This window comes from Hemitrygon akajei, chromosome 9 (genome assembly GCF_048418815.1).
Source record: "Hemitrygon akajei chromosome 9, sHemAka1.3, whole genome shotgun sequence".
Lineage (NCBI taxonomy): Eukaryota > Metazoa > Chordata > Chondrichthyes > Myliobatiformes > Dasyatidae > Hemitrygon > Hemitrygon akajei.
Window position 1 is genome coordinate 82,105,850 of NC_133132.1, and position 27,365 is coordinate 82,133,214.

General features: G+C 41.8%; 1 protein-coding gene across 7 annotated transcripts in view; it reads left to right on the top strand.

The window, feature by feature from the left end:
* cep162 (centrosomal protein 162) overlaps nucleotides 1–27,365 on the top strand; it is a 107,201-nt gene that overhangs the window by 31,031 nt on the left and 48,805 nt on the right. For all 7 annotated transcript variants that reach the window (XM_073056452.1, XM_073056453.1, XM_073056454.1 and 4 more), the window contains 2 exons: nucleotides 2,520–2,635; nucleotides 3,127–3,375. In XM_073056452.1, coding sequence (XP_072912553.1) covers nucleotides 2,520–2,635; nucleotides 3,127–3,375 — 365 coding nt within the window. The remainder of the gene's footprint in view (nucleotides 1–2,519; nucleotides 2,636–3,126; nucleotides 3,376–27,365) is intronic.

Consider the following 27,365-nt stretch of genomic DNA (forward strand, 5'->3'; position numbering starts at 1 on the left):
GGTTCCTCCACAGTTTATGATATAAAGGAACAAAAAGAAAAGTTGCTCCATTTCTTTGACAGTGAATCAAAAAAATGTGCATAAAGAAATCAATGAAATGAAGATGTTCATGACTTGATAAAATTCTCTTAAAGTGGTTTAAAACTCCGTGTCAGTGAAGGTGTAGAACTGTTAGAAGAGATGGTGAAGGAAGAAACAAAATTATTTCATGAAGTATTAGGACTGCATCATTCCTACAGAATCTAGGTTTCAGTACCTCCCTCTGCAACTGGATCCTTGACTTCCAAACCAGAAGACCACAATCTGTGTGGATTGGAAGTAACATCTCCAGCTCACTGACAATTAACACTGGTACTCCATAAGGATGCTCTCTACACCCATTACTGTGGCTAGGCATAGCTCAGACAGCATCTATAAATTTGCTGATGATACAACCGTTGTTGGCAGAATTGCAGATGGTGACAAAAGGGCAAGAGTGGTGTCGCAGCAACAATCTTGCACTCACTGTCAGCAAGACCAAAGAGCTGATTGTGGACCAGGAAGGGTAAGTCGAGGGAACACAAACCAATCCTCATGGATCAGAATTGGAGAGTGTGAGCAATTTCAAGTTCCTGGGTGTCAGTATCTCTGAGGATCTAACCTGGATGCAACATATTGATGCAGCTAAAAAGGAAGCAAGACTGAGGCTATATTCAGTAGGAGTTTGAGGAGATTTAGTTTGTCAACTAAAACACTCAAACTTCAACAAATGTACCATGAAGAGCATTCTGACCATCTGGTATGGGGGGGGGGGCTGTTACTGCACAAAATCAAAATAAGTTAGACAAACTTGTAAACTTAGTCAGCTCTGTCAAGGGTACCAGCCTCCATCCAAAACATCTTCAAGGAGAGGTGACTTAGGAAAGTGGTGTCCATTATTAAGAATCACCCAGGACATGCCCTCTTTATACAGTTACCATTGGGTAGGAAGTACAGAAGCCTGAAGGCACACACTCAACGATTCAGGAACAGCTTCTTCCCCTCTGCTGTCCAATTTCTAAATGGATATTGAATTCATGAACACTACCTCACTACTTTTTTATTTGTTATTTTGCACTGCTTGTTTCTAACTATTTAATAGACATATATATATACTTAATGTAACTCAGTTTTTTCCTCTGTATTTATTTATCATTTATTTCATTGTACTGCTACCATAGAGTTAACAAATTTCACAACTTATGCCGGTGATATTAAATCTGAATCTGATTCTGATTTTGAGTGTGATTCAACATTTCAAGCAGCAACATGGCATAAAATTTTGTGCAGTGTGTGGTGAAAAATGGTCCGTAGACAAGGAAGCTGCTGCTGAGTTTGTTGATGAGTTTGCTAGGTTGCTTTCTGATGAAAATTTAAGTCTTGAGCAGGTCTACAATGCAGAAAAAACTGCCTTATATTGGTGTTGTGCTCCAAGACGAACACTGACTGCAGAGGATGCAGGATCACCAACAGGTTATAAAGCACCAAAAGATCATGACACTGTGTTGGGCTGTTCTAACACTGCAGGAACCCACTGGTGTAAGTTGTTAGTGATTGGCAAATGTGTACATCCCCGAGCTATCAAAGGTATGAAGCAGTTTGCAGTAATTAACCGTGCCAAGGATAGATTACAACTGACATTACAATGATTTGAACATTGATTTGTTTCAGAAGCAAGAACTCATTGTGACTCTTAATCAGGACAAAAATTGTAAGATAAAGCTGATTTTAGATAGCTGCATCCAAAAGCAGAACTCTTAGTAAAGAACAATGTTTATGGTATCAATCTTCCACTTAACTGTACATCATTAATTCAACCCCTGGAGAATGACATATTACACTCTTTGGAGGCCAGATATCGCTGCTTGTTTATGAAGTGGCTGCTGAGTGGAGTTGACTGGCTGACCAGTACAGGGATTTGTGAAAGAATTGCTTTTTATTTGTCATTTCCTTTGTCTTTATTATCCAAGGTGAGACGATCATCAAGTGATTTAGAGGTGTTTATTTATTTAATTCTAACCTAACCCCCTGTGATTCAGCAAAATCACTAATCAGGCATTGCACAGACCCTAATCATTCCAGATTTCTGGTGGTCAACCTGGAGTTATAATTTTAGACACAGTGATTACTGGGATTAAGTTCCTTCCTTCATGTCATTAGACAATGGCAAGTTTCATTGTTCCTGAAGGCCTAGTTAAGTATCAGCTGTTGACACAAATGAGTATCTTAAATTATTGGAAAATCTTTAAAGGTTTTGATGTTTGTTGGATCTCCTACTGCTGAGGTGCTTGTGAGAATAATCTTAGGGATATTGTATATGTTGTCAAAGTCACATCATTTGATTCAATGTTCTGTTTCAATCTGCTCATGCTCATCTTTGTTAGGTTAGTCATTTCTTGTGATTGACTTCTTTTTCATTGTCAGATCTTAAGTCATATCTTTTCTGCTGAAACAATCACAGAACATAATTTGTACTTTATTTTTCTCCCTTTCTCAAATAGGACAGTTATTTACAACACAGATAATCAGATCAGAAAAGCAAAAATCTCCTGAAAATAATCTTGAAAATCCAACATTTACTTCAGTGAAGCCATCCTCTGCAGTACTTCAACAACAGGTGAACAGTAGGCCAAACAATGCAAAAATACCTTGTGGCCATGCAATAGAACAGATAAAGTACCGGTAATATGCTGTTAGTTTAAAGTTGAGAAAAAGTAAAGAGGAATGGGTAGAGGTGGGTTCAATCCCATTGTTTAAAAGGCACTTAGGTAGGTACATGGAACGGAAAGGTTTTGAGGGATATGGGACTAGCTCAGAAGGGCATCTCTGTCTGCAAATGGCCTGTGTCTTTGACTCTACAATTAACCAGGTATAAAGGTATATATGAATTATTCCTTAATACATTTACACTGTACATATTACATACCTAATCATAATAACTTAAACCAAAGAACTATTAGAACTCTCCCAATATTGAGTTTAAAATAAAACTAATTTCAGTGTTTGCTAATGAGTCAGCATCAAGGTGTCTGATTTGCAATGTGGTTGTAATCTGTAAGGTCAGAGGATATATCATGTATATGTCCTAAAATATTACACTTTTTACAGTTATTTACAAGAGATGAAGAGGTTTCAAAAGAAAGTGGATGGAGTTTGCTGGAGCCCAGTAATGTATGTAGAGAGCTTATCCTGCTACAGAAACTAGAAGAAGCACATGAGAAATGGAACACAGAGCACCATCTGGTTGAGCAGCTAAAAGTAAAGCTAGAAATGAAAGAAGAGGAACTTGCTGACAAGAATGAAGAACTGAAGAAACTTCCTCAACTAAATGAAGAAATTTATATGCTTCAAGCAAAGGTAAATATTGTTCGCATTGTTATCAGAAACTATATTAAGCTGAAGAAATGGTATCAAATATGTTTAGCGATGTGATTATGTAATTTTGAATAATTTCTTATCTGCAGTTTTATTTGCATCTGATTAATGTATTTTTGATGTAGAAGAAATTTGAGTTCTGAAACAATTATACTCTTGTCTTGAAAATTTGCCCTCTGAATTGTTCTACATAAATCAATAAACAGACAGTCTTGGCTAACATTCAGTTTCAGCATAATACAAATTTCACAAGATTATTATTTGTCCATCAAAAACTTCTGATATATCATGTAGAATTATTTTGTTGTAAATTTAGATGTTTGGGGAATGGCTGAATAGTCCATCTGGTAAACTAGAGTTTTATAATTAAAACTTAGACCCATCTAAACTTAGATTACATATCGTTACATGTAATTTTTCGTATCAGCTCATCACTATTCTAAGCAATAGTCACCATGCTGTGAAATCTGATTTAAATCTGATTTACAGCATTCTTGGTGTGTGATGAAAGGCTATTCATGCTGAATATCATCACTTATTTTTCTCTCCATATGTGCTGCAGAACCAATGAGGTATTTCCATCATTTGCAGATATGATTTCACATTTCCAGCATCTAGAATAAACTGCTGTGGAATGTTTTGCATATTTGACTTCATTACGTGCTGTTTTCTTTCACAGAATGTAACTTGTGTCTCTCTGATCTCATGGCTTCTTCCCTTATTGTGATTATATTTGTAATTAGCTTTGTTTCAATGTTGTCCAGTGCACAATTAATGTTTGTGCTGCATTTACTTGAAAATAAGAGCTGGAGCTTCTTTTTTCCTTAGTCTTCCTCTGCTACTTGATGTATAATTTTGATTTTTTTTTGTTCAGTATACAATACACTATACCTTAATTACCCACAAACAGTCTATGAGGGTGAACCTGAACTCCCATTCACTTGCCATTCTTTGGGCATTGGCCTCCAATATTGCCCCTGTGAAATTCATCATAAGCTTAAATAACCTGTGTTTCAAATTGACAGGTTTACAATCAATAGACATAAATGAATTGAACAATTTCAGGAAATCCTTTTTTTTCTCCATAGATTTAGAGTAGAGCCATTTCTTTCAGATCATGTTTGAACTTTTCCCTCTGTCATTCTGTTCCAACTGCCTTTTTTTAAAAAAAAGCTAATTGATAACTTTTGTCACCACCCTATCACAGACATTCTTTATTTCAAAAACAAGCTTACACCAAGGAGGAAGCAGTGCAAAAAATATTTACATACACTGTCATACATTCTATAGCGTAAACTTAAAAAAACAGTACTGTTGCTGCTCATGTGGTCCCCAGATTGATATGCCATTTTTGTTATTTGAGGAGCTTCCCTCCATGTGTAGTAGCAGAAGGAGCCTGGATTGTGTCCTTCCCCACATACCCTGGAAGACAAATTAGTTTTGGTCAGACCAAAGGGTGTCTTTCATTGAACTATTGACTTTCCAGTAGCACATGAGTCTGTTTCAGTGTGTCTGCTTGGGAATGACCTATAGAGCAGAGAGTCCTTTGTTATGCAGCTGCTGATTTTTAAAGATTCATTTATTATCAAAGTATGTATGTAGTATACAACTCTGAGATTCATCTTCTCCAGATAGCCATGAAACAAAGAAGACCGTGGAAGTCAGTTCAGAGAGAAACAGCAAACCCACCTCCCACCAAATATAATCACAATAAGGGAAGAAGCCATGAGATCAGAGAGACACAAGTTTCATTCTGTGAAAGAAAACAGCAAGTAATGAAGTCAAATATGCAAAACATTTTCACAAAATACAACAAGAAGATCAGCCCCCAAATTCCACTCTGCTGTACAAAAAAAAACAGACAAAATGCAACAACATTGACCTCCCGAATCACCCTCCCCTGCACAAAACACAAGAAGAACATCTACCCCAAACCCCTCAGCCCACTCCTGCTGCACAAAAAGGGAATGAGAAAGAACAGGCAAAAGCAGAGAATATAAAAATATAAGACCAGAATAGTCTATATTCCAAATCCATATATACAGAACCTCAGCCTACCCCTGGAGCACAGTGACCTGCCACACAGGCTCCTTCTCTGGCAGCAGAGGGATCCTATCAATGATCAAAAGGCAGGTAGTTGGCGTCTTTGCATATTCCCCTCGATGTTTGAATTTTCTTCGATGCTTTGATAGGCAAATAATGGATGCTTTAATTGGCGAAATAGAGTTAACATCGGCTTATGCTCCACCTCGACGTTTCTTTGCCTCAAGGATTCAAACTCTGTTGCACATGCTTCCCAAAACCTTGGAGACTGCAAAGCACTGGGTCACTCAATCAATCTCCAAACTTTAATTCACAGGCTCTAATAGTTACAGAAACACATTTAAGTTGAAAAACAAATGTAAAAGAAGTGAAATAAGTAGTTTTGTGATCTATCTGGATGATGTCGACCAAGCGAGTGTTGTACACAGGCACCATCTTGACTGGATATCAACCAGAGCTCAGATCTTCGCATCCTTCTCCACACCCTTTTACCAAATTCAAAGTCTACAAAAAGATAAGAGATATTCAGAGGGTAAGGTACAGTACGTTGGGGTGATATGTCAATTGTAAAGGAAGACTGACTGGGAGAGCTCCTCTCACCACCTGCCAAACGAGGTCTTGGTGTTTGTTGGTCAGATCAGACCATGAGGCATTCTGCCAGATGGTTTAGATACTTTGCTCCGGCAACAAGCCCATAAAGTCCATAGTTTTCCTGTCCTGTGGTGTCTGTCATATGTTTCACACTGATCATTGCCTGATGGCCGTGTATTAAGAAGTGTTTTCTTGGAACTACCCATCCACAAAGGACAGTTGGTGCAGTAACATCCAGCTGACAGGGATGTTAGGTGGTAAAGGGGCCAGGCCTATCTTCTACAACATCAGGGACAAGTAGAATATCAGCATGTAGTGATACTTGTTGCCTATGTACATTGGTCTACACACTGCCTGATCCAGCCACACACAAAAGGGGGTCAGCAGGTTGAGGGCACTTTTGCCCCTGCTCTCCGGAGACTTGTGCATCGTGACCCATCGAACTCACTGCCTCTTGGCCCCCAGATAAACTGGAAAGCTTCCAAGGTGATTAACAAGACAAAAAAACAATTTACAGCAGCCCTGAGAGCACATCATACCATAGCTCGTGACCAAGTTCTTCCTAGTATTGATAGAGGATGCCATTTCCACAGACCCAGTTTTAGTTTGACCTTCCTAATTTGCTCTGGCCAATTCTTGTCATTTGCCTCAACCCCTTTGAACCAGATTTCAAGCACCTTCAAGTAGTCAGACCTGATAGTGATGAGGACTCTTGAATGGTAGGGCCAGTTGCTGAAAAGCATGAGTTGCCTTTCTTGTGGTTGACTCTGCCTCCCTCCACCAGTGCCAAATCAAACTGGTTGCTGATGCTGGACAATCTATGAACTGACTGTGGATCCAAGCAGAAGATGTTGATGTCACCGATGTAGAGGGAGTTTTAATTTGTATCCCTCTACTGCCTGGCAATGCCACTCCTCTTATGGTCTCATCCTTCCTGATACTTTTGGCAAAGGGTTCAATGGAGCACACAAAGCAGGGGAGAGTGGACAACCCTGCCTGACTTTAGAATTGTCAAGGAAGCTATTTCCCACCCATTGATTTGGACTGCAGTATAGATATTTGTGTTGGGAAGTTGGATCCGGTTTCTGATTTCCTCCCCAAAATCCATTTTGATTTTCTCCTGATCAAAGCTTACCAGGCAGGCATTCACAGTTCTGTCCTGCAAGGTATTTCTGAGCTGCGTAAGGCTATCTACTATTCTTCTTCCAGGTACAGCACAGGTTTGGTCTGGGTGGATCTCCTGTCTCAAAGCAGACTTCACCCAGTTGGCGGTGGCCTAATACAGGACCTTGTCATCCACATTCAACAGTGAAATGTGTCTCTAATTCCTGATGTCCTCTCTTTTTTTTCCTTTGCTGCTTGTTGATGAGAGTAATGATGCCCTTCTTCATTGAGTCCTACTAAATGTGTTGGCAGCCAAAAGCATAGTGTTGGATATTTCCAGCAGGTCAGAGTCTATCCCATCTCACAGAGCTGAATACAGCTGCTGGTAAGCCATCAGTGCCAAGTGAACAAGTAGAGCCAGCCAGCTTCTCCAAGGTCTGTGATTGATCCTGTTTACTGTCGTCTAGTACCTCTAAGATGGAGAACAGGAAACTCTGGGGAAGCTAAGCTGTCTGTGATCTTACTGTTATACAGACTGGCAAAAAGAATCTCACAAGCATTCCCACTTATATCTCCACCCTTTGCTCTCTCTGTGACTTAACATGCTTGGCTTCTCACTTTTCCAGCTTAACTTGTCCATTACAGTAAACATTGTGCTGTTCAGTTCTTTGATCAGTTTAGGTCACAGCCAGTAGCAGTTAACTGCTCTAATACCCTAGTTCGTATTCTGGTGTTGATCAGATCTTTGGCTTTCAGTAAAGTTGGTGGAGTATAACATACTCATGCCTCATAAATAATGCAGTTCCTTCTGTGAATGAATATGTAAATAATCCAAAAATCCAGAAGGAAATTGATTTGCCAATTGTGAATATGGAAGCATAATTGCTGCCATATAATTTTAAATCTGGTCTTATTTAAAGATATATCCCAGTGGGCAGACTGTAGCAATGTTTAGTTGCTGAGGAATGCATAAAATCATCTAATTTTAGTTTTGAAATGTACAAGTTAGCTTACTGTGCTTTCATCTGAGAAATTGTGCACTCAGCTCACGCTACTAGATTTGATGGATTCTGTTGTGCATTCTAATGGAGGTTGCAGTAATGTCTGGAGAGACGACTTCTTCTGAGGTTTAATTTGCCACCTGATGAAAACTAATCATTGCATTTTATTAAAGTATAAAATATATAAAATAACAAGGTGATTACAAAACATAAGGAGGCCATTTCAATGATCATGTCCATACTGACCCTGTACCAAAGCAAGTCTTTTGTTTCGCCTCTTTGGTTTTGCACTATTACTTTACACATTTTTATTCACCATCTGTTATCCAGTTCCCTCGACGGCTACAATGGAATCATCCTCCATCACATTTACAGACAGTGCATTTCATTCCAAGCACACAATTGTAAGAAATAAATTTTTCCTCATGTCACTATTAAGTCTCTTCTTTCTTTTAAACTTGTCTCCGGTCTGAAACCCGTCCACCATTCCCATAACTGTTTTTTCTCGTCATCCCTAATATCTTCACATCCTTCCTAGTATGAGGCAATTGAGAGGTATTTACTGTTTAAGATGGCGCTGGTGAGGAACAGCAATGACTTGCTAGCAGTAAGCACAAATATTAACTACTTTATTACTCACATTTTTTTTCAAAAATGATCACTGGTCTGTAACTTCGCTTTAGGAGTTGAGCTTTAGATCCATCTGTTGCAGTGTGAAGTATCGAAGGTGCAGGATAGTTGTTGTGTGGCATGTGTGGGCCGAATCAAAGTGGCAGGGCCCAGGCCCGAGAGTGGGGAGCAAGGCAATGTTTGACCGCTGAAGTGGACTTGGAGGCGTTTCGAGGTGGACTGGGAGGCGTTTCGAAGCGGCAGAATCAAGGCAGCAGGGTTCAGGCGAGGAACAAGCTGATGTTTGACTGATTTAAGCACTGGGCCAGATTAGAAAGGTCAGGTATTGGCAGGTTCTATGCCCGAGAGGTTATCAAAGCAGCAGGGTCCAGGTCCAAGAGTGAGGAGTGACCCACTATTTGGCTGATTTAAAGTGCTAAGCCAGACTAAAAAGGTCAGGGTGTTGAGGCCTGAGGCGAGGGACAGGTCAGTGTTCAGCTCACTGCTCTGCAAGATTTGCTCATCCCTGCGCTAAGTTGAGGCTGTGGCCTGCAACTAATTGGCTTCTGGATTGGCTGAGGTAATGACTGGCTTCATGGCTGTGGACTCACTTTCATGAACTTCAGTTCTGGATGTTATTTGCTTGCTTTTATTGTTTGCATGATTTTTTTGCACATTGGATGTTTGATGGTCGTCTTTTTCTAATAGCTTCTATTGGGTTTTGTTGTTTTGTGGCTGCCCATAAGGAGACAATTCTCAAGGCTGTGTATGGTATACATAATTTGATAATAAATGTACTTTGATCTTTGATTAGAATTTCTTCAGTGGCTTGAACGGGGCACGACTGCGCAAGCGCACAGAGGTCAGCCAGTGAGAACAGTGGGAAGAGTTTAAAAGCGAGCAGAGTTGAAAAGGTGACAGTTATTTCTTCAGCATTTGCACAGGGCATGACAAAGTAGCAAGGCTTTGGTATTAACAGGTTGAGGTGAGGTAGGTTATCTGTTTAGAATACAGAAAGAAAGTGTGTGAGGTCGGTTTTCTGTGCTTGGTGACAGATGTAGGAGGTCCTGAAGACTCTCAGCCTCCCAGACGGCCACATCTGCATTGAGCTGCAGTTCCTTAGGGACCGCGTTAGGGAACAGGAGATGCAGCTCCATGACCTTCGTCTGGTCAGGGAAAGTGAGAAGGTGATAGAGAGGAGATATAGGCAGGTAGTCACTCCGGGGCCTGGGGAGACAGATAAGTGGGTAACAGTCAGGTAAGGGAAGGGCAAGAAGCAGGTGCAGGAGAGTACCCCAGTGGCTGTCCCCCTTAACAATAAGTACACCTGTTTGAGTACTGTTGGGGGGGGTGGAATGGCCTACCTGGGAGAAGCAACAGTGGTCGCGCCACTGGCACCGAGTCTGGCCCTGTGGCTCAGAAGGGTAGGGAAAGGAAGAGGATGGCAGCAGTGATAGGGAACTCTATAGTTAGGGGGTCAGACAGGTGATTCTGTGGACGCAGGAAAGAAGTGTGGATGGTAGTTTGCTTCCCAGGTGCCAGGGTCTGGGATATTTCTGATCACGTCCATGATATCCTGAAGTGGGAAGGAGAACACTCAGAGGTTGTGATACATATTGGTACCAACGACATTGGTAGAAAAAGAGAGGAGGTCCTACAGGGAGTTAGGAAGGAAGTTGAGAAGCAGGGCCTGAAAGGTAGCAATCTCAGGATTACTGCCTGTGCCATGTGACTGTGAGTATAGGAATAGAATGAGGTGGAGGATAAATGCGTGGCTGAGGGATTGGAGCAGGGGACAGGGATTCAAATTTCTGGATCATTGGGACCTCTTCTGGGGCAGGTGTGACATGTACAAAAAGCATGGGTTGCATTTGAATCTGAGAGGGACAGATATCCTGGTGCAAAGGCTATTGAGAGTTTAAATTAGAATTGCTGGGGTGTGGGAACCGCACTGAAGTGACGGAGGAAAGGAAGGTTGGCTCACAAATAGAGAAAGCTTGGAGACAGTGCGAAAGGGAGGTGATAGAGAAGGGACACACTCGGACCGATGGTTTGTGATGTGTCTATTTTAATGCGAGGAGTATTATGAATAAAGCAGATGAGCTTAGAGCATGGATCAGCACTTGGAGCTGTGATGTTGAGGCCATTACAGAGACTTGGATGGTGCAGGGGCAGGAATGGCTACTTTAAGTGCCAGGCTTTAGATGTTTCAGAAAGGACAGGGAGGGAAGCAAAAGAGGTGGGGGAATGGCACTGCTGATCAGAGATAGTGTCACGGCTGCAGAAAAGGAGGAGGTCATGGAGGGGTTATCTCTGGAGTCTCTGTGGGTGGAAGTTAGGAATAGGAAGGGGTCAATAACTCTACTGGGTGTTTGTTATAGACCACCCAAGAGGAACAGGGGCATTGAGGAGCAGATAGGGAGACAGATTCTGGAAAAGAGTAATAATAACAAGGTTGTTGTGGTGGGAGATTTTAATTTCCCAAATATTGATTGGCATCTCCCTAGCGTGAGGGGTTTAGATGGGGTGGAGTTTGTTAGGTGTGTTCAGGAAAGTTTGTTGACACAATATGTAGATAAGCCTACAAGAGGAGAGGCTGTACTTGATCTGGTATTGGGAAATGAACCTGGTCAGGTGTCACGTCTCTCAGTGGGAGAGCATTTTGGAGATGGTGATCACAATTCTATCTCCTTTACCATAGCATTGGAAAGAGATAGGAACAGACGGGTTAGGGAAACATTTAATTGGAGTAAGGGGAAATATTAGGCTATCAGGCAGGAACTTGGAAGCATAAATTGGAAACAGATGCTCTCAAGGAAACATACGGAAGAAATGTGGCAAATGTTCAGGGGATATTTATGTGGGGTTCTATGTAGATTCGTTCCAATAAGACAGGGAAAGGATGGTAGGGTACAGGAACCGTGGTGTGCAAAGGCTGTTGTAAATCTAGTCAAGAAGAAATGAAGAGCTTACAAAAGGTTCAAAAAACTAGGTAATGATGGAGATCTAGAAGATTATAGGGCTAGCAGGAAGGAGTTTAAGTATGAAATCAGGAGAGCCAGAAGGGACCATGAGAAGGTCTTGGCGAACAAGATTAAGGAAGACCCCAAGGCATTCTACAAGTATGTGAAGAGCAAGAGGATAAGACATGAAAGAATAGAACCAATCAAGTGTGACAGTGGAAAAGTGTATATGGAACCGGACGAGATGACAGAGGTACTTAATGAATACTTTGCTTCTGTATTTACTACAGAAAAGGATCTTGGCGATTGTAGGGATGAATTACAGTGGACCAAAAAGCTTGGGCATGTAGATATTAAGAAAGAGGATGTACTGGAGCTTTTGGAAAGGATCAAGTTGGATAAGTCACCGGGACCGGACGAGATGTACCCCAGGCTACTGTGGGAGGCGAGGGAGGAGATTGCTGAGCCTCTGGTGATGATCTTTGCATCATCAATGGGGACGGGAGAGGTTCCGAAGGATTGGAGGGTTGCAGATGTTGATCCCTTATTCAAGAAAGAGAGTCGAGATAGCCCAGGAAATTATAGGCCAGTGAGTCTTACTCCAGTGATTGGTAAGTTGATGGAAAAGATCCTGAGAGGCAGGATTTATGAACATTTGGAGAGGCATAATATGATTAGGAATAGTGAGCACGGCTTTGTCAAAGGCAGGTTGTGCCTTACGAGCCTGATTGAATGTTTTGAGGATGTGACTAAACACATTGATGAAGGCAGAGCCGTAGATGTAGTGTATATGGATTTTAGCAAGGCATTTGATAAGGTAACCCATGCAAGGCTTATTGAGAAAATAAGGCATGGGATCCAAGGGGACATTGCTTTGTGAATCCAGAACTGGCTTGCCCACAGAAGGCAAAGAGTGGTTGTAGACGGGTCATATTCTGCATGGAGGCCGGTGACCAGTGGTGTGCCTCAGGGATCTGTTCTGAGACCCCTTCTCTTTGTGATTTTATAAATGACCTGGAAGAGGAAGTGGAGGGATGGGTTAGGAAATTTGCTGATGACACAAAGGTTGGAGGTGTTGTAGATAGTGTGGAGAGCTGTCAGAGGTTACAGCGGGACATTGTTAAGATGCAAAACTGGGCTGAGAAGTGGCAGGTGGAGTTCAACCCCGATAAGTGTGAAGTGGTTAACTTTGGTAGGTCAAATATGATGGCAGAATATAACATTAATGGCAAGACTCTTGGCAGTGTGGAGGATCAGAGGGATCTTGGGGTCCGCGTCCATAGACACTCAAAGCTGCTGCGCAGGTTGACTCTGTGGTTAAGGCATACGGTGCATTGGCCTTCATCGATCTGGGATTGAGTTTAAGAGCCGAGAGGTAATGTTGCAGCTATATAGGACCCTGGTCCGACCCCACTTGGAGTACTGTTCTCAGTTCTGGTCGCCTCACTACTTATTACATACACCTAACAGGTGTATGTAACAATTCTCCAGATACCTTATGAGGTAGCTGTAACCTTTAGCCAGGAGCAGATGTCATCAGGTGTTTCCCAACCTTTACAGAGTGTTTCAATCCTTAACCACGACACTCTCAAGTTGGTGGGACGGCCCTGGTGGCCAAATCACTGCGTATCTGCTTCTGGCTTCCAGCTTCCCTCCTCTCTCCTACTCCAAATCCAACAAGAGGCTCGTTCTGCCTCTTCCCCCATCCTACGAGCTGCTTGTTTTTTGCTCCTTTTGTCCGGGCCCAGAGCTGACAACTACCACCATGCTGATTTGGCTGGGAAACCTCTGCAGCCAATCTCCACAGGGAACAACCATGCCTGCCATTCCTTGTCTTTGCACTCCTGCACTAAGGGTTGGTACTTCAAGGCCTTTCTCTCGTGGGCCTCTTCCCATCCCTCCTCCCATGGCACTGTCAGCTCAACCAGAATTATTTTCTGGTCCTCAGTTGTCCACAATACAATGTCTGGGTGGAGGGTTGTGTGCACCACCTCCGGGAACTGCAGCCTCCTTTCCACATCGACCCTCATCTCCCAGGACCTGGCCGTTAGCAGCAGATTTGGCTTTGGTTGTTTGGTTACGAAAGACCTAGCTCTCTCTTTGATGAAGGTGATGGTCTTCCTCAAATCTGTGCCAGCGTCCTCTCTCTCTCTCTCTCGCTCACTCTAATGTGTCAGCAGGAGCCAGCAGCACCTTATCATGGCGCCACCTATACCATCCTTGAATTAGAGCTATTTTACACCCGGACAGTATATGGGCCAGTGTCCCTTTTGACCACAGAGCTTAGAGTTAGGGTCCTCTGTTATCCCCCATGTGTACAGATGTAATGGCGAAGGAAGGGGGTCATACACGGATCGCAAGAGAAAGGAAATACGGAAGGGCTCCAGTCTCCATAACTCTGCCCATGAGATCTTGCACTTGGGCAGATCCCATTTTGTCCAGGCACCCTGGGACACTTGTTCCACTGCCTTTGACATCCGCTTCTCTTCCTCACGGATCCATACTTCTGCCTGTATCATGTCTCGCCTGATCCTTATGCTTGCATTTTCCCCACTGCTGGAAGTGTACTGAGCCGAGGCCTTGCTGCCGACACGGGGATTGCCGATGATATCTCGCAGCTTCTGAGAACACATTGCCTGCTCTACTGCTGCGTTGGCTGCCCACTTACGCCCAGATCTGGTTGTAACGCCTGCTTGCTTTACCAGGTCGTCATTGGAATCTCTCAAGCTTAATAAGGCTCTGCATTTAGCCACACTGAATTCCTCCACAACAGATGACAGGGGAAGCTGCAGCTGCCTGGATCGAATATAGAGGCCCTCTGAAGAGAAGCTTGGGGGAACACCTAACCATCTCCGCAGGTGCTTGTTGGTTTTCCTCTCGATGCCCTCTATGGCAGTCATGGGGAACACGTAAAGTGTGAAGAGCCAGAGAAGGCCATATTTGTACAGCCAGGTCCTGAATTTACCAGGAAGTCTGGTTTTGTCGATCTTCTTCAACTACTACAGGAAGGACGTGGAAACCACAGAAAGGGTGCAGAGGAGATTTACAAGTTTGTTGCCTGGATTGGGGGGCATGCCTTATGAGAATAAGTTGAGTGAACTCAGCCTTTTTTCCTTGCAGTGACAGAGGATGAGATGTAACCTGATAGAGGTGTACAAGGTAATGAGAGGTATTAATTGTGCGGATAGTCAGAGGCTTTTTTCCAGGGCTGTTATGGCTAGCACAAGAGGGCATAGTTTTAAGGTGCTTAGAAGTAGGTACAGAGAAGATGTCAGGGGTAAGTTTTTTATGCAGTGAGTGCTGAGTGCATGGAATGGGCTGCCAGTGACAGTGGCGGAGGCGGAAATGATAGGGTCTTTTAAGAGACTCCTGGATGGATACATGGAGCTTAAAAAACTAGAGGACCATAGGTAAGCCTAGGTAGTTCTAAGGTAAGGACATGTTGGGCACAGTTTTGTGGGCCGAAGGGCCTGTATTGCGCTGTAGGTTTTCAATGTTTCTATGTTTTCTATGAATTGAACACAGTACTTCAGTAGAGACTAGAAGAGTGGTTGTTAAAAAAGTTCAGCACATATATTTTTATAACTAATGACCTAAACTTCAGCCCAAGATCAAAAGAAGCAAAAATCCCTATCACTGTTTCTTGGGAAATGCTATTATTTACAGGTGTCAATAGAAGAGAAGTTATTGGAGAACGGTTCCAAGGGATAGGATTTATGTTCACTTGGAAAGCTAGAGACTATAACAAGGTGTCAATATGGTATTGTGCAGGGGAAATCCTGTCTCTCAAGTCCAAAGTAAATTGATGAAAGCAGTGCAGTAGATATGGTTTACATTAACTTTACTGAGATTTTTGACAAAGTTCCACATGGTAGGCAAGTATAGAAGCCCAAGGCAAAGTGGATCAAAGGTGTGTTGGAAAACAGGTTCTAAAATTGCCTTGGTGATAGGTGATAGAGGGTACTGATCAAGAAATGTTTTTTTCAGTGGTCTTCTGCAGGAATATTTGCTGTGACCATTGTTGTTTGTCATATATTTTAATAATTTTGCAAATATAGGTGAACTGGTTATTAACTTGGCTGGCAGCACAAAAATATAAATAGCAGGGACCTCAGAAATGTTGATATACAGAGAGATCTTGGGTTGCAAATTCATAACTCCCTGAAAGTGGTGATACACATGATTAGGGTAATGAAGAGAACATTCAGCATACTCACTTTCTTTGCTCAAGACATTGAGTATGCGTTAGGAAGTAACTTTGCATCTGCATGAAACATTGGTCAGGCCTTACCTGAAATACTGTTTGTGGTTCTGTTTACCACGTTACAGGAAGGATATGGTTGCATCAGAAAAAGTGCAGAAAAAAATTACTAGGATGGATTAAAGAGCTTTGAGGGGAGGTTGAATAGGCAGTGTTTATCCTTATTGGAACTTTGGCTGAAAGGTGATGACCTTATCAAAGCTTATAAAATTATGAGTCGTAGATTTGGTTGAGAGAAGATTTTTTTTTAATCTGGATCAGAGGAATCTAAAATTAGACGCCCTAGATTTAAGTTGAGAGGGAAAATTTAAAGGTGATCTGAGGGGAATTTGTTTCCACACATAGGGTGGTGGTTATATGGATGAGCTGCCAGAGGAAATGGTAGAAGTAGATACTGTTTAAAGTGTTTAAAGCATTTAAAGTGTTTTTGGACAGATATCTAGATTGGAAAGGTGTTGAGGGATATGTCTTAGTGCAGGGAATGGAGCTAATGAAGATGGGTGTCACATTCAATGTGTAAGGGTTAGACTGAAATTTCCATTTCAGTGATGTAGAACTCTTAACTTCCTCAAGCTGAGAAACATCCATTCACCAAGACCCACTCTTGTCTGTGACATTGCTAACTTTATTTTCAATGTAGCTTTCAATCAATGCACTTTAATTTTGGTGATGAGCCTGTTATGTGGTACCTTCTCAAAGTCCTGTGCATAACAGTGTCTATGACATCTTCTGTATTTCTCTCAACAACTCTATCCATTAATATCATCAAAAAATTCTGTTAAATCAGCCAAACACATTTGCCCTTAAATCCATGTGAACATTCTTTTATTGGTCCGTTTCCTTCTAGATGACTATTAATTCTGTATCAGATTAATGTTTCTTAAATGCTATGTCACATCACTGAGGATAAACTGACTGGTGTGTAGTAGCTGGGCTGAGCTTTCTTTCTTTGGACATTTGCTACTCTCAATATCACAGGCACTAATCCCGTATCCAAGGCCTATTGGAGGATTTTTGTGAGTCCCCTCATGATTTCCTCTCGTACTTTTTTCACATTCCTAGGTTGCACCGCATCTGGTGCTGGTGCTTACTTTAATTTCTGCTATCTTTTTATCTCTACTGTAAGTTTTCAATGTATCCAATAATTTAACTATCCCCTGCCTCACTATTACTTTGGATTACCCTCTTCCCTCTTAATTCCACTGGTCAGGAATTTTTTTGAAAGTATTGCTTCCTCAGAATTTTTTTTTGTGTGGTTATGCTAAATCTGTTGAAGTTGAACACAAATATAATTACTAACTACTTGTATCACATAAAATTTGGAGAAACAAGAAATTAACTTTTATTGAATATAATGCATTTAATTACATAATGGTGCTGATGCTTTGCAAAAGTTTGACTAAGCTAAATATGTTTTGTTGATTATTTTCATTTGTACTCAGTGTCTGTGTGCCTCAGTGCCATAGACAGTAAGTACAAATGAAAATAATGATGGCGGCGCGACGACGCAGGGCGCAGCGGCCACTCCAGTAAGGAATATCCGTTATCTGTAAGTAGGGGCCGTGCACAATCCTGATTTGATTGAGACGGATGTGTGAAGCACGGAGGAACATCTGGCGAAACTTCTGACATGCCTGTGCTGCTGACGCTGCTACTGAGCGATCGGAGAGATCTCCAGAGAGGAAGGCCCCGAATCCTCGGCTTTGCCTGTTGCTTGGTGGCCGGAGCCGGGGTTGAAGCACTCGGCAGAGATGGTGCTCGGTGCTCGGTGTCGGAGGGCTGGTCGGAGGCACGAAGTTGTCGGAAGTTTTCGGACGGACTCACAGTTGGCTGTGCTCGGGTGCTTCCAGAGGCTGCATCGGGAAGTTTTGCCACGTTGGAGGTTTCTTCCTTCTGCCATCTGCGTGAGATGATGGGCTATCTGGGACTTTGAGACTTTTTTTTACCGTGCCCATGGTCTGCTCTTATCAAATTATGGTATTGCTTTGCACTGCTGTAACTGTATGTTATAATTATGTGGTTTTTTGGTCAGTTAGTCTTGGTCTGTCTTGTGTTTATGTGATATCATACTGGAGGAACATTGAATTTCCCCTTGGGGATGAATAAAGTATCTATCTATCTATCTATCTATCTATCTATCTATCTATTATATTCAATAACAGTTAATTTGCTTAAGTGTCCAACAATGATCAGCCAGCATTGATGGATTCCAATTGCCCTGATACTGTTTCTCTATAGATACAATGTCCTGTAGAAACCTTTCACCATGCTTGTCATTGACAGCACCAAGGTGTGCAGGGAAGAAGCCTAAATGGGAATGCAGAAAATGAATCTTTAGTGACATGTTGCACTTCATGGCTTAGTATGCTTGAAGCATCCTGTTTACCAGCTGCACTTAGTTTCTTACTCTGTAATTGCCAAGAAAATTTTCAACAACATCTTTGAATGCCTTCCAAGCAAATTTTTCCGGTCCCACTAGAAGTTCTTCGAATTGCCTGTCATTAGATGACCTGTTTGATTTGTGGACAACAAAAATACCTTTCCTTACCTTGCTATCAGGTGTTCTGGGAAGCATCTCAAGTCAAGTTGCTTTTTATTGTCGTTTCAGTATTGTCATTTTATTGGTACAGTACACAGTAAAAATGAAACATCATTTTTCAGTTCCATGGTGCTACATGAACAATACAGAAACTACACTGAACTATGTAAACCAGCACAAAAACTACAGTAGACTACTGAACTACCCAGGACTGCATAAAGTACACAGAACGGTGCATGCATTTCAATAAATAATAAACAAGACAATAGGCACAGCAGAGGTCAGTAGGTTGGTAGTCCGATGGCTTGGGGGAAAATCTGTTACATAAATAATCAGCTGAATGGCAGTGCCTGAGATTCCGTACATTTTTGTACTCACGCCGAGTATTTGGTTGCCACAGATGTAGTCCAATTTAATGTCCATTTGAGAGTAGAATGGACGGGAGGACTGGCCGGCTAGGACTTGCTTTTTTCCTGGCACGGACTCCTGCCCACTCGCCTAGCTTCTGCTTCCTCGCACACCGCTTACGCTGTCCCCACCTCCAGCCACCAATATGAGGCGACTCCGAGGACTGCAGACCTGATTCCCTCAGCAAGCAGACATTGGAGAACAGAATGGATGGGAGGGCCAGCCAGCTAGGGCTTACTTTTTTCCTGGCACGGACTCCTGCCTGCTCACCTCGTTTCTGCTTCCTCGCACACTGCCTACGACATCCCCAACTCCGGCCACAAATCTGTCTCAAATGTCAAAATCCTTCATGGAAATCCTTGCACTTAGTGACAGCAGGTTCCATCCTTGCAGTCTAGAACCCAGTATTTCTGCTTTTGCCTTTGACAAACCCAAGTTTCCGAACCGGTCACTTAACTCAGATTGTGCTATCAGATAAGGCTCTCTTGGCATAAATGGTTTAAAATCTGTATCAGTATCTGTCATTTTCCCATTCCTGGCTCATGCATCTTGGCATCTTTGTCTGCCTTCTCTAGACTCCATGTCACTAGTGGCTTGGAAAGACTACCGTCATGTGGCATTGGTGTCATGGCTGAAGGGAGATTGAGATATTCAATGAATTGCTTGTTTTTAGCAGAGAAGCAAGACACACTGGTCAGACAGAAGTAGCAGTCTGTCACATGATCCTCTGCACTTTTGCCATATCGTCAGGACAGCTAACGGCATTGACTTCTGAGCCAACACACGTTGCACAACAAGTGTGAGGATGAAGAGCCCAGGCTTTGTCTTGGTCACCAATTTTACACCCAAGGTAGAACTGATAGGCTTTCTTAATGAGGGTTCATACTCCCATCTTTGAGATTTAAGTGTTTACTTGCCACAAGTGTAATAGAAAGTATCACGACTGTTGCAACATTGGTGAGACATTGTGCTATCTCAAATACTCCTGAAAATATAATTATTATAATAAGTACACAGAATATGCACGTAGAGCATGCTCATCAACATGATCGCATACCGATATACATGTAAATGTAATACACAGAACAGTGTGAGCATGGTTTTTATAGCCTTTCTAAAACCTGTCCTGCCATGCAGCATCTGCCTGGCTGAGCATGCCCAGGCATGCCTGGACAAGGAAGAAAACATTTCGGCTTACATTTTGGACTACAGTTTATTTGACTTGAATTATGAATTGAAATAACAAATATAGGCAATTTTTAAAAAATGGTGCATGATGGGGAAAGTTTCATGGTGATTTTCATGATCAGCAGCTGAAAGTCTATAAGATATACCCAAAACTATTCAGGAATCAAAATCTTTATTGCCCAGTGTTGTTAATTCCCTCTGTTCCTAGTGAACAGAGTGTTCGTGTTCCTAATGATGATAATATTATTGCTATCCCAAGTTTAGTTTGGATAATCAATAATCCCCGCTATTAACTCACTATGGATTTTGCAGTAGTCCGTCATTTTATAGTGTATTTAAGTCTGTATGTTTCTCCCACTTATTACTGATCCATAGAATGTACCCAGCTGTATGATGTTCTCTCTGCTGTTTTTAGCTCAAACTAAGCAGATTGTCTTTGGCTGCTCCGAAACCTTCCGTTCTGTTTCATAATCATGCAGTTTTCTCCATTTTAATATGCAATTCCAATTTGAAAGCTACTCCACTGCTCCTCCAGGCAATGGACTCCACATAACAACAGCTTACTACATTTAAAAATGATTGATGTCATCTCTCCATAGATTTTTCCATTGTTCTTAAATTTTAGTCTCCCCTCTATCAAATAAGCCAAATTCTTGAACTGTTGCAATTGTTTTTGTGTAAACGCTCCTCTGTTCAACAAGGTGTTTCAATTCTGTCACCCTTCAACTATGAAGAAATAGTGTTAGCTTACTTTCTGAAACTGAATGATATATTTTTCTAAAATGAGAATTAAATTGTGCCACAGAATGTGGGCTGTTGCAATTGCCTCTCCAAGAGATGAGACTGACTGCTGAGTTTTCTCACCATAATGTTATATTTGCAAAACGTACTGACTGTTCCCATATCCTAAGTGAATGAAGGGCAAACATTATTTATTTCAGTTGCCTGGAAAATAAGCAATAACTTTTATCTCTTTACATCTCTGACAAATGTCTGTGTTTGCTATTAATTATTTTGAAATTTAGGTCCTTTATGTGCAGAAAAATGAGGATTTCATATTGTGCCACAAAAATCCCTACACTACAACATGAATAATTTGACATCTTTTCGTGTGTGTTTTGGTAAGGAACATGGTGTGGAATAATGCCAAGCCCTTGCTCTTCCTTGAATATTGGGGATTTGGTCTTTAACTTCCACTAGGCCAAATCAGTCCATAGTTTGATTTGAAAGTATATAGATCGGTGTTGTCCCAACTTCCTGTTCTGTGAGGTGCAAAGCTCTGTCATGCTGAGCTGGGAACCTAGATATCTATCATAAGCATTCCCTATTCTTTATGCCAGCCATTTATTCATTTTGGATTAATAATTGAAAATGTAAGAGCTTGAAGGGTGTTCTATGTTATTCAATCCTTTTGTTCTTTTATTTAAAGCTTAATTATTTGTCTTTCAAAAATGGTTCTTTAAAGCTATTTCTATTTCAACATTTTAATTGGCTTTGATATTAAGAGACATTTATAAGGAGCTTAAAAAAAGCTTTTGACAGACTGAGCTATTGGGCCTAACTGCTGCTAGCTAATCAGACTTTTCACATGGCACACAGGAATAGCAGGAAGTGGTCCAGATGATGCGTGATGTGGCTGAGTCTGTTCACCCAGATCTCATTGCTCATATGTAGTCATAACATGTAGATGTAACAAAACACATTGATGAGGGTAGAGAAGTGGATGTAATCTATATGGATTTCAGTAAGGTATTTGATAAGGTTCCCATGTGAGGCTCATTCTGAAAGTAATGAGGCATGGGATCCAAGGAGACCTTGCCTTGTGGATCCAGAACTGGCTTGCCCACAGAAGGCAAAGAGTGATTGTAGATAGTTCGTATTCTGCATGGAGGTTGGTGAGCAGTGATGTTCCTCAGAGATCTGTTCTGGGACCCCTCCTCTTTGATTTTTATAAATGACCTGGATGAGGGAGTAGAAGGGTGGGTTAGTAAGTTTGCTGATGACACAAAAGTTGAGGTTGTTGTTTATAGTCTGGAGAGCTATCAGAGGTTACAGCATGACATTGATAGGATGCAGAACTGGGCTGAGAAGTGGCAGGTGGAGTTCAACCCAGATAACTGCGAAATGGTTCATTTTGGTAGGCCAACTTTGAAGACAGAATATAATATTAATGGTAAGACCCTTGGCAATGTGGAGGATCAGTGAGATCTTGGGGTCCATGTCCATTGGACATTCAAATCTGCGCAGGTTGATTGTGTTGTTAAGAAGGTGTATGGTGTGTTGGCCTTCATCAGCCGTGGGATTGAGTTCAAGAACCGTGAGGTAATGCTACAGCTGTATAAGACCTTAATTAGATCCCACTTGGAGTAGTATGCTCAGTTCTGATCACCTTATTACAGGAAGGATATGGATACTATCGACAGAGTGCAGAGGAGACCTGGATGGGAGAGCATGTCTTACGAGAATAGTTTGAGTGAACTTGGCCTTTTCTCCATGGAACAATGGAGGATAAGAGGTGTATAAGATGATGAGAGGCACTGATCATGTGGATAGCCAGAGTCTTTTTCCCAGAGCTGCAATGGCTAACACGAGGAGGCATAGTTTTAAGGTACTTGGAAGTAGGTACAAGGAGAATGTCAGAGGTAAGTTTTTCACACAGAGAGTGGTGGGTCCATGGAATGCATTGCCAGCAAAGGTGGTAGAGGCGGATACGATAGGGTCTTTTAAGAGACTATTAGATAGGTACATGGAGCTTAGGAATATAGAAGGCGATGTGGTAGGGAAATTGTAGGCAGTTTCTAGACTAGATAGATAGATAGATACTTTATTCATCCCCATGGGGAAATTCAACTTTTTTTCCAATGTCCCATACACTTGTTGTAGCAAAACTAATTACATACTAATTACTAGGTTACGTGGTCAGCAGAACATTGTGGGCCGAAGGGCTTGTAATGTGCTCTAGATTTCTATGTTTCTAACTATTAATCCATGTATGGTTTGGCTTGTTCGGGACAGGGACAGTGTAATAGGGAAATCCTGATCCTGATAAACAGGACTGTTTACAGTTTAGAAGTAATAGATGTATTTTATTCATCATCTAATTAATTAGGTGTTGTATTGTTACCGTTACCAACTTCAAGTACATACACAACCATACAATAGATATCTAGGACCCACAGTACAAGCCAATCAAGTCATCATTTATTCTAATTGCACGTTTCACAAGTACCACAAACAAATTTAATTTTCCCTTGGATATTTATATTTTCTATTTTGTTTTATCAATATGCTTGTTTATAGGGATGGATTTGAAACTATAGGCCAGCCTTTCTCAACCTTTATGCCCTGGAGGAACCCTTGAAATAATTTTCAGGTCTCAGGGAACCCCTGCGTAAAAAATTATTATATTTACAGCTCACGGTATGTTAGCATGATCAGTAAGCTGTAGATATAACAATCCAAAAATAATTGTCAACGCTGGTTTGAGTAGAGAATGAAATATTAGCCAATCTTTCTTAAAAAAATAGGTTTCAATAGGTATATTTAATGTCAGCGAAATGTATACAATATACATCCTGAAATTATTCTTCTTCGCAAACATCCACGAAAACAGAGGAGTGCCCCAAAGAATGAATGACAGTTAAATATTAGAACCCCAAAGCCCCCCCCAGCTTCCTCCTCCCATGCGTAAGCAGCAGCAAAGCGCCAACCCCTTCTCCACCAGCAAAATGTTTAAGAATAAGTTTAGAATAAGAATAAGACGCAGTTTAAGAATAAGGGGGTAGGCCATTTAGAACAGAGTTGAGGAAAAACTTTTTCACCCAGAGAGTTGTGGATCTATGGAATACTCTGCCTCAGAAGGCAATGGAGGCCAATTCTCTGGATGCTTTCAAGAAAGAGTTAGATAGAGCTCTTAATGATAGCAGAGTCGAGGGATATGGGGAGAAGTCAGGAATGGGTTACTGATTGTGGATGATCACATTGAATGGCGGTGCTGGCTCAAAGGGCCGAATGGCCTACTCCTGCATCTATTGTCTATAAAAACAGCATTTGCACCCTCCACCAAGTATTCAAGCATGCAGCAAAGCATCAATAAAGACACAGACTTGCAGTACCCCAAAAACTACTCGTTCATCTGGTAATTCAACATACCACAGATTATCTCCCTTCTTAATGAAGGGAAAAAGAGGTGTCCCTGTTTCACAACAAGAGGGGAGACATAACAAAACAACTCGCCAATTTATGGTGTTAAAAGTTTGTTGCATTGCTTTTTCCGAGCTCTGTGCCCAAAGAACTTAACTAATGGGTTGTTAAGCTTAGCTTACCTTTCTTGAACTCAATCTCTCTCTTCCCCTTTCATAAATTTAAAAACTCATAAGGCAAACATAATAAATTCCTTTTAAATAACAGCTTAAGTAAAAAGGGGTTGAAATTTTCCTAAAAGTAGGCTCGGTAGATTTAATTTAAATAAAGGTTGTAAATTGATTGTAATAATTCCATTTACAACATGAAAATTTATTGACAATTTTGAAGCAGTGTGTGAGAATGTCAGAATTTTGGTTTATAAGAGAATCAAAACTTCTCATGGAGCCAGGCATTGATGGGGCAACATCAATACAGATGCCAACACTGTTTCTCCAAGACAGACCTTTTGTTGAATTGAATTGACTTTATTTCTTACGTCCTTCACGTACATGAGGAGTAAAACTTTGTATGTCACGTCTCCATCTAAATGTGCAATGTGCAATCATAGTAATTAAGAATAAGTAGAACAGTCAATGTAACATAGAAATACGCTCAAATCAGCATGAGTTAATCAGTCTGTTGGCCTGGTGGAAGAAGCTGTCCTGGAGCCTGTTGATCCTGGCTTTTATGCTGCGGTACTGTTTCCTGGATGGGGGTAGCAGCTGGAACAGATTATGGTTGGAGTGGCTTGGTTCCCCAATGATCCTGTCTTTGTAAATGTCCTGAATCATGGGAAGTTCACTGCAGATGTGCTGGGCTGTCCGCACCACTCTCTGCAGAATCCTGCAGTTAAGGCAGGTCAGTTCCCATACCAGATAGTGATGCAGCGAGTCAGGATGCTCTCAGTTGTGCCCAGTAGGAAGTTCTTAGGATTTGCGGGCCCATACCAAACTTCCTCAACCGTCTGAGGTGCTGTTGTGCCTTTTTCACCAAACAGCTGGTGTGTACAGACCACATGAGGTCCTCAGCGATGTGGGTGCCAAGGAACTTAAAGCTGTTTACCCTCTCAACCGCAGATCCATTGATGTCAATAGGGGTTAGCCCATCTCCATTCCTTCTGTAATCCACAACCATCTCCTTTGTTTTTGCAAAGTTGAGGGAGAGGTTGTTTTCTTGACACCACTGTGTCAGAGAGATGACTTCTTCCCAGTAGGCTGCCTTGTTATTGTTTGAGATTAGGTCAATCAATGTCATCGCAAATTTAATTAGCAGATTAGAGCTGTAGGTGGCAACACAGTCATGGGTATACAGGGGAGTAAAGGAGGGGACTTCGTACAATGTCCTGAGGGGCTCCTGTGTTGAGAGTCAGAGGGGTGGAGGTGAGGGAGCCCACTTTTACCACCTGCCGGTAATCTGACAAGATGTACAGGATCCAGCTGCACAAGGCAGGGTGAAGGCTGAAGTGTCTGAGCTTCCTGTCAAGCCTGGATGGAAAGAATGCTGAACTGTAGGCCAAGTACAGCAATTTCACGTACAGTAAGCATCCTTCTTCTCCAAATGTGTAAGGACGGTATTTAGAGCAGTGGCTTTTGCGTTGTCTACTGATTGGTTGTGCTGGTAGGCGAATTGTAGGGGGTCCAGTGTGGGTGGTAGCATGCTCCATATGTAGTCCTTGACCAGCCTCTCAAAGTATTTGCTTATTATTGCGGTGAGTGCAACTGGACGCCAATCGTTCAGGCATGTTACGTTGGTCTTTTTTGGCACAGGGACAATGGTGGATAATTTGAAGCACTCTACACTGGGGAAGAGAGAGAGAGATTTTAAAAATCTGTAAATACACCTGCCAGTTGTGTTGCGCTCAACCTGAGTACTCGCCCTGGGATGCCGTCCAGTCTTGCAGCCTTGCGACTGTCCACTCATTGGCAATATTTGCATACCTCAGCCTCAGAGATGACCAGGTTGCAGATCGTAGAGGTGGCTTTCCTCGGAGGCTCAGAGTTAGCAACGTGGAGTCGAACGTAAAAGCAATTGAGCTCATCCAGGAGAGAGGCCCCGATGTTGGCAGCACCACTACGTTTGGGTTTGAAGTCTGCGATGTTATGCAACCCTCGCCACAAGTCATGTGTGCTATTCGTTGTGAATCTTGACTCAATCTTGTCCTTGTATCATTGTTTCGCAGCCTTGATAGCTTTGCACAGATTGTAACTGCTTTTCTTGAACTCCTGTTGATTGCTGGCAACGTAAGCTCTGTGTCGCGTGGTAAGTACAGCTCGCATGGAACTGTTGATCCAGGGTTTCTGGTCCGGAAAGACCCTAACCAACTTCTGGAGGACAACATTGTCGATGCACTTCCGGATGAGGCACGTGACTCCATCCGTGAACTCGGAAACATTAAATGTATCTTGGCCTTTGCTTGTTTCGGGCAGCTCCTTGCAACAACAGGAAAAGTTTACTTGAATTTTACCATCATTTAAAAATCTTACAAATGCTACAACATACATTTATTGGTGAAATCTGTTGACTCATCAACCTGGATAGAGAAGCTGTTTGTTTTTCAGTTTATCTCACAAAACTCTTCAGCATCATGTGACATGTCATCAACATGTCGACTTCTCGTAATGTTTGAGAGTTTCAATGTTTCAATTTCTCATACTGCATTTTGTCCTAGCATTTTACCCACTGTAATTTTACATGCAGGCATTATTCAGTTCTCACCAACTGTGTGCCTTTTCCTTTTCCAGGTAATAACTTAAGCTACTGAATAATTTGTTTCCTAAGCTTTTTTACTGTGACTTTATTAACAAAAGGTTTAGTCTATTTGTTTTGAGATTCCAGTAGCCATTTAAAATGATCAGAACTTTTGCGTGTCATATGGCTGTGATTTGTAGTTAAGTGTCTTTTCAATTTTGCTGGAGCCATTGCTGCATTTGTAAGTTGTTTGCCAAAGACTAGGCACAATGGAACAGGGCAAGTTGGATCAGCAGTCCATGTAAAACCCATAGATAAGTAGTTTTCATTGCAAAGATGGACTTTCTTTGTGTTCAATGTTGCATAGTAAGTACGGCATAATAAATAACTAA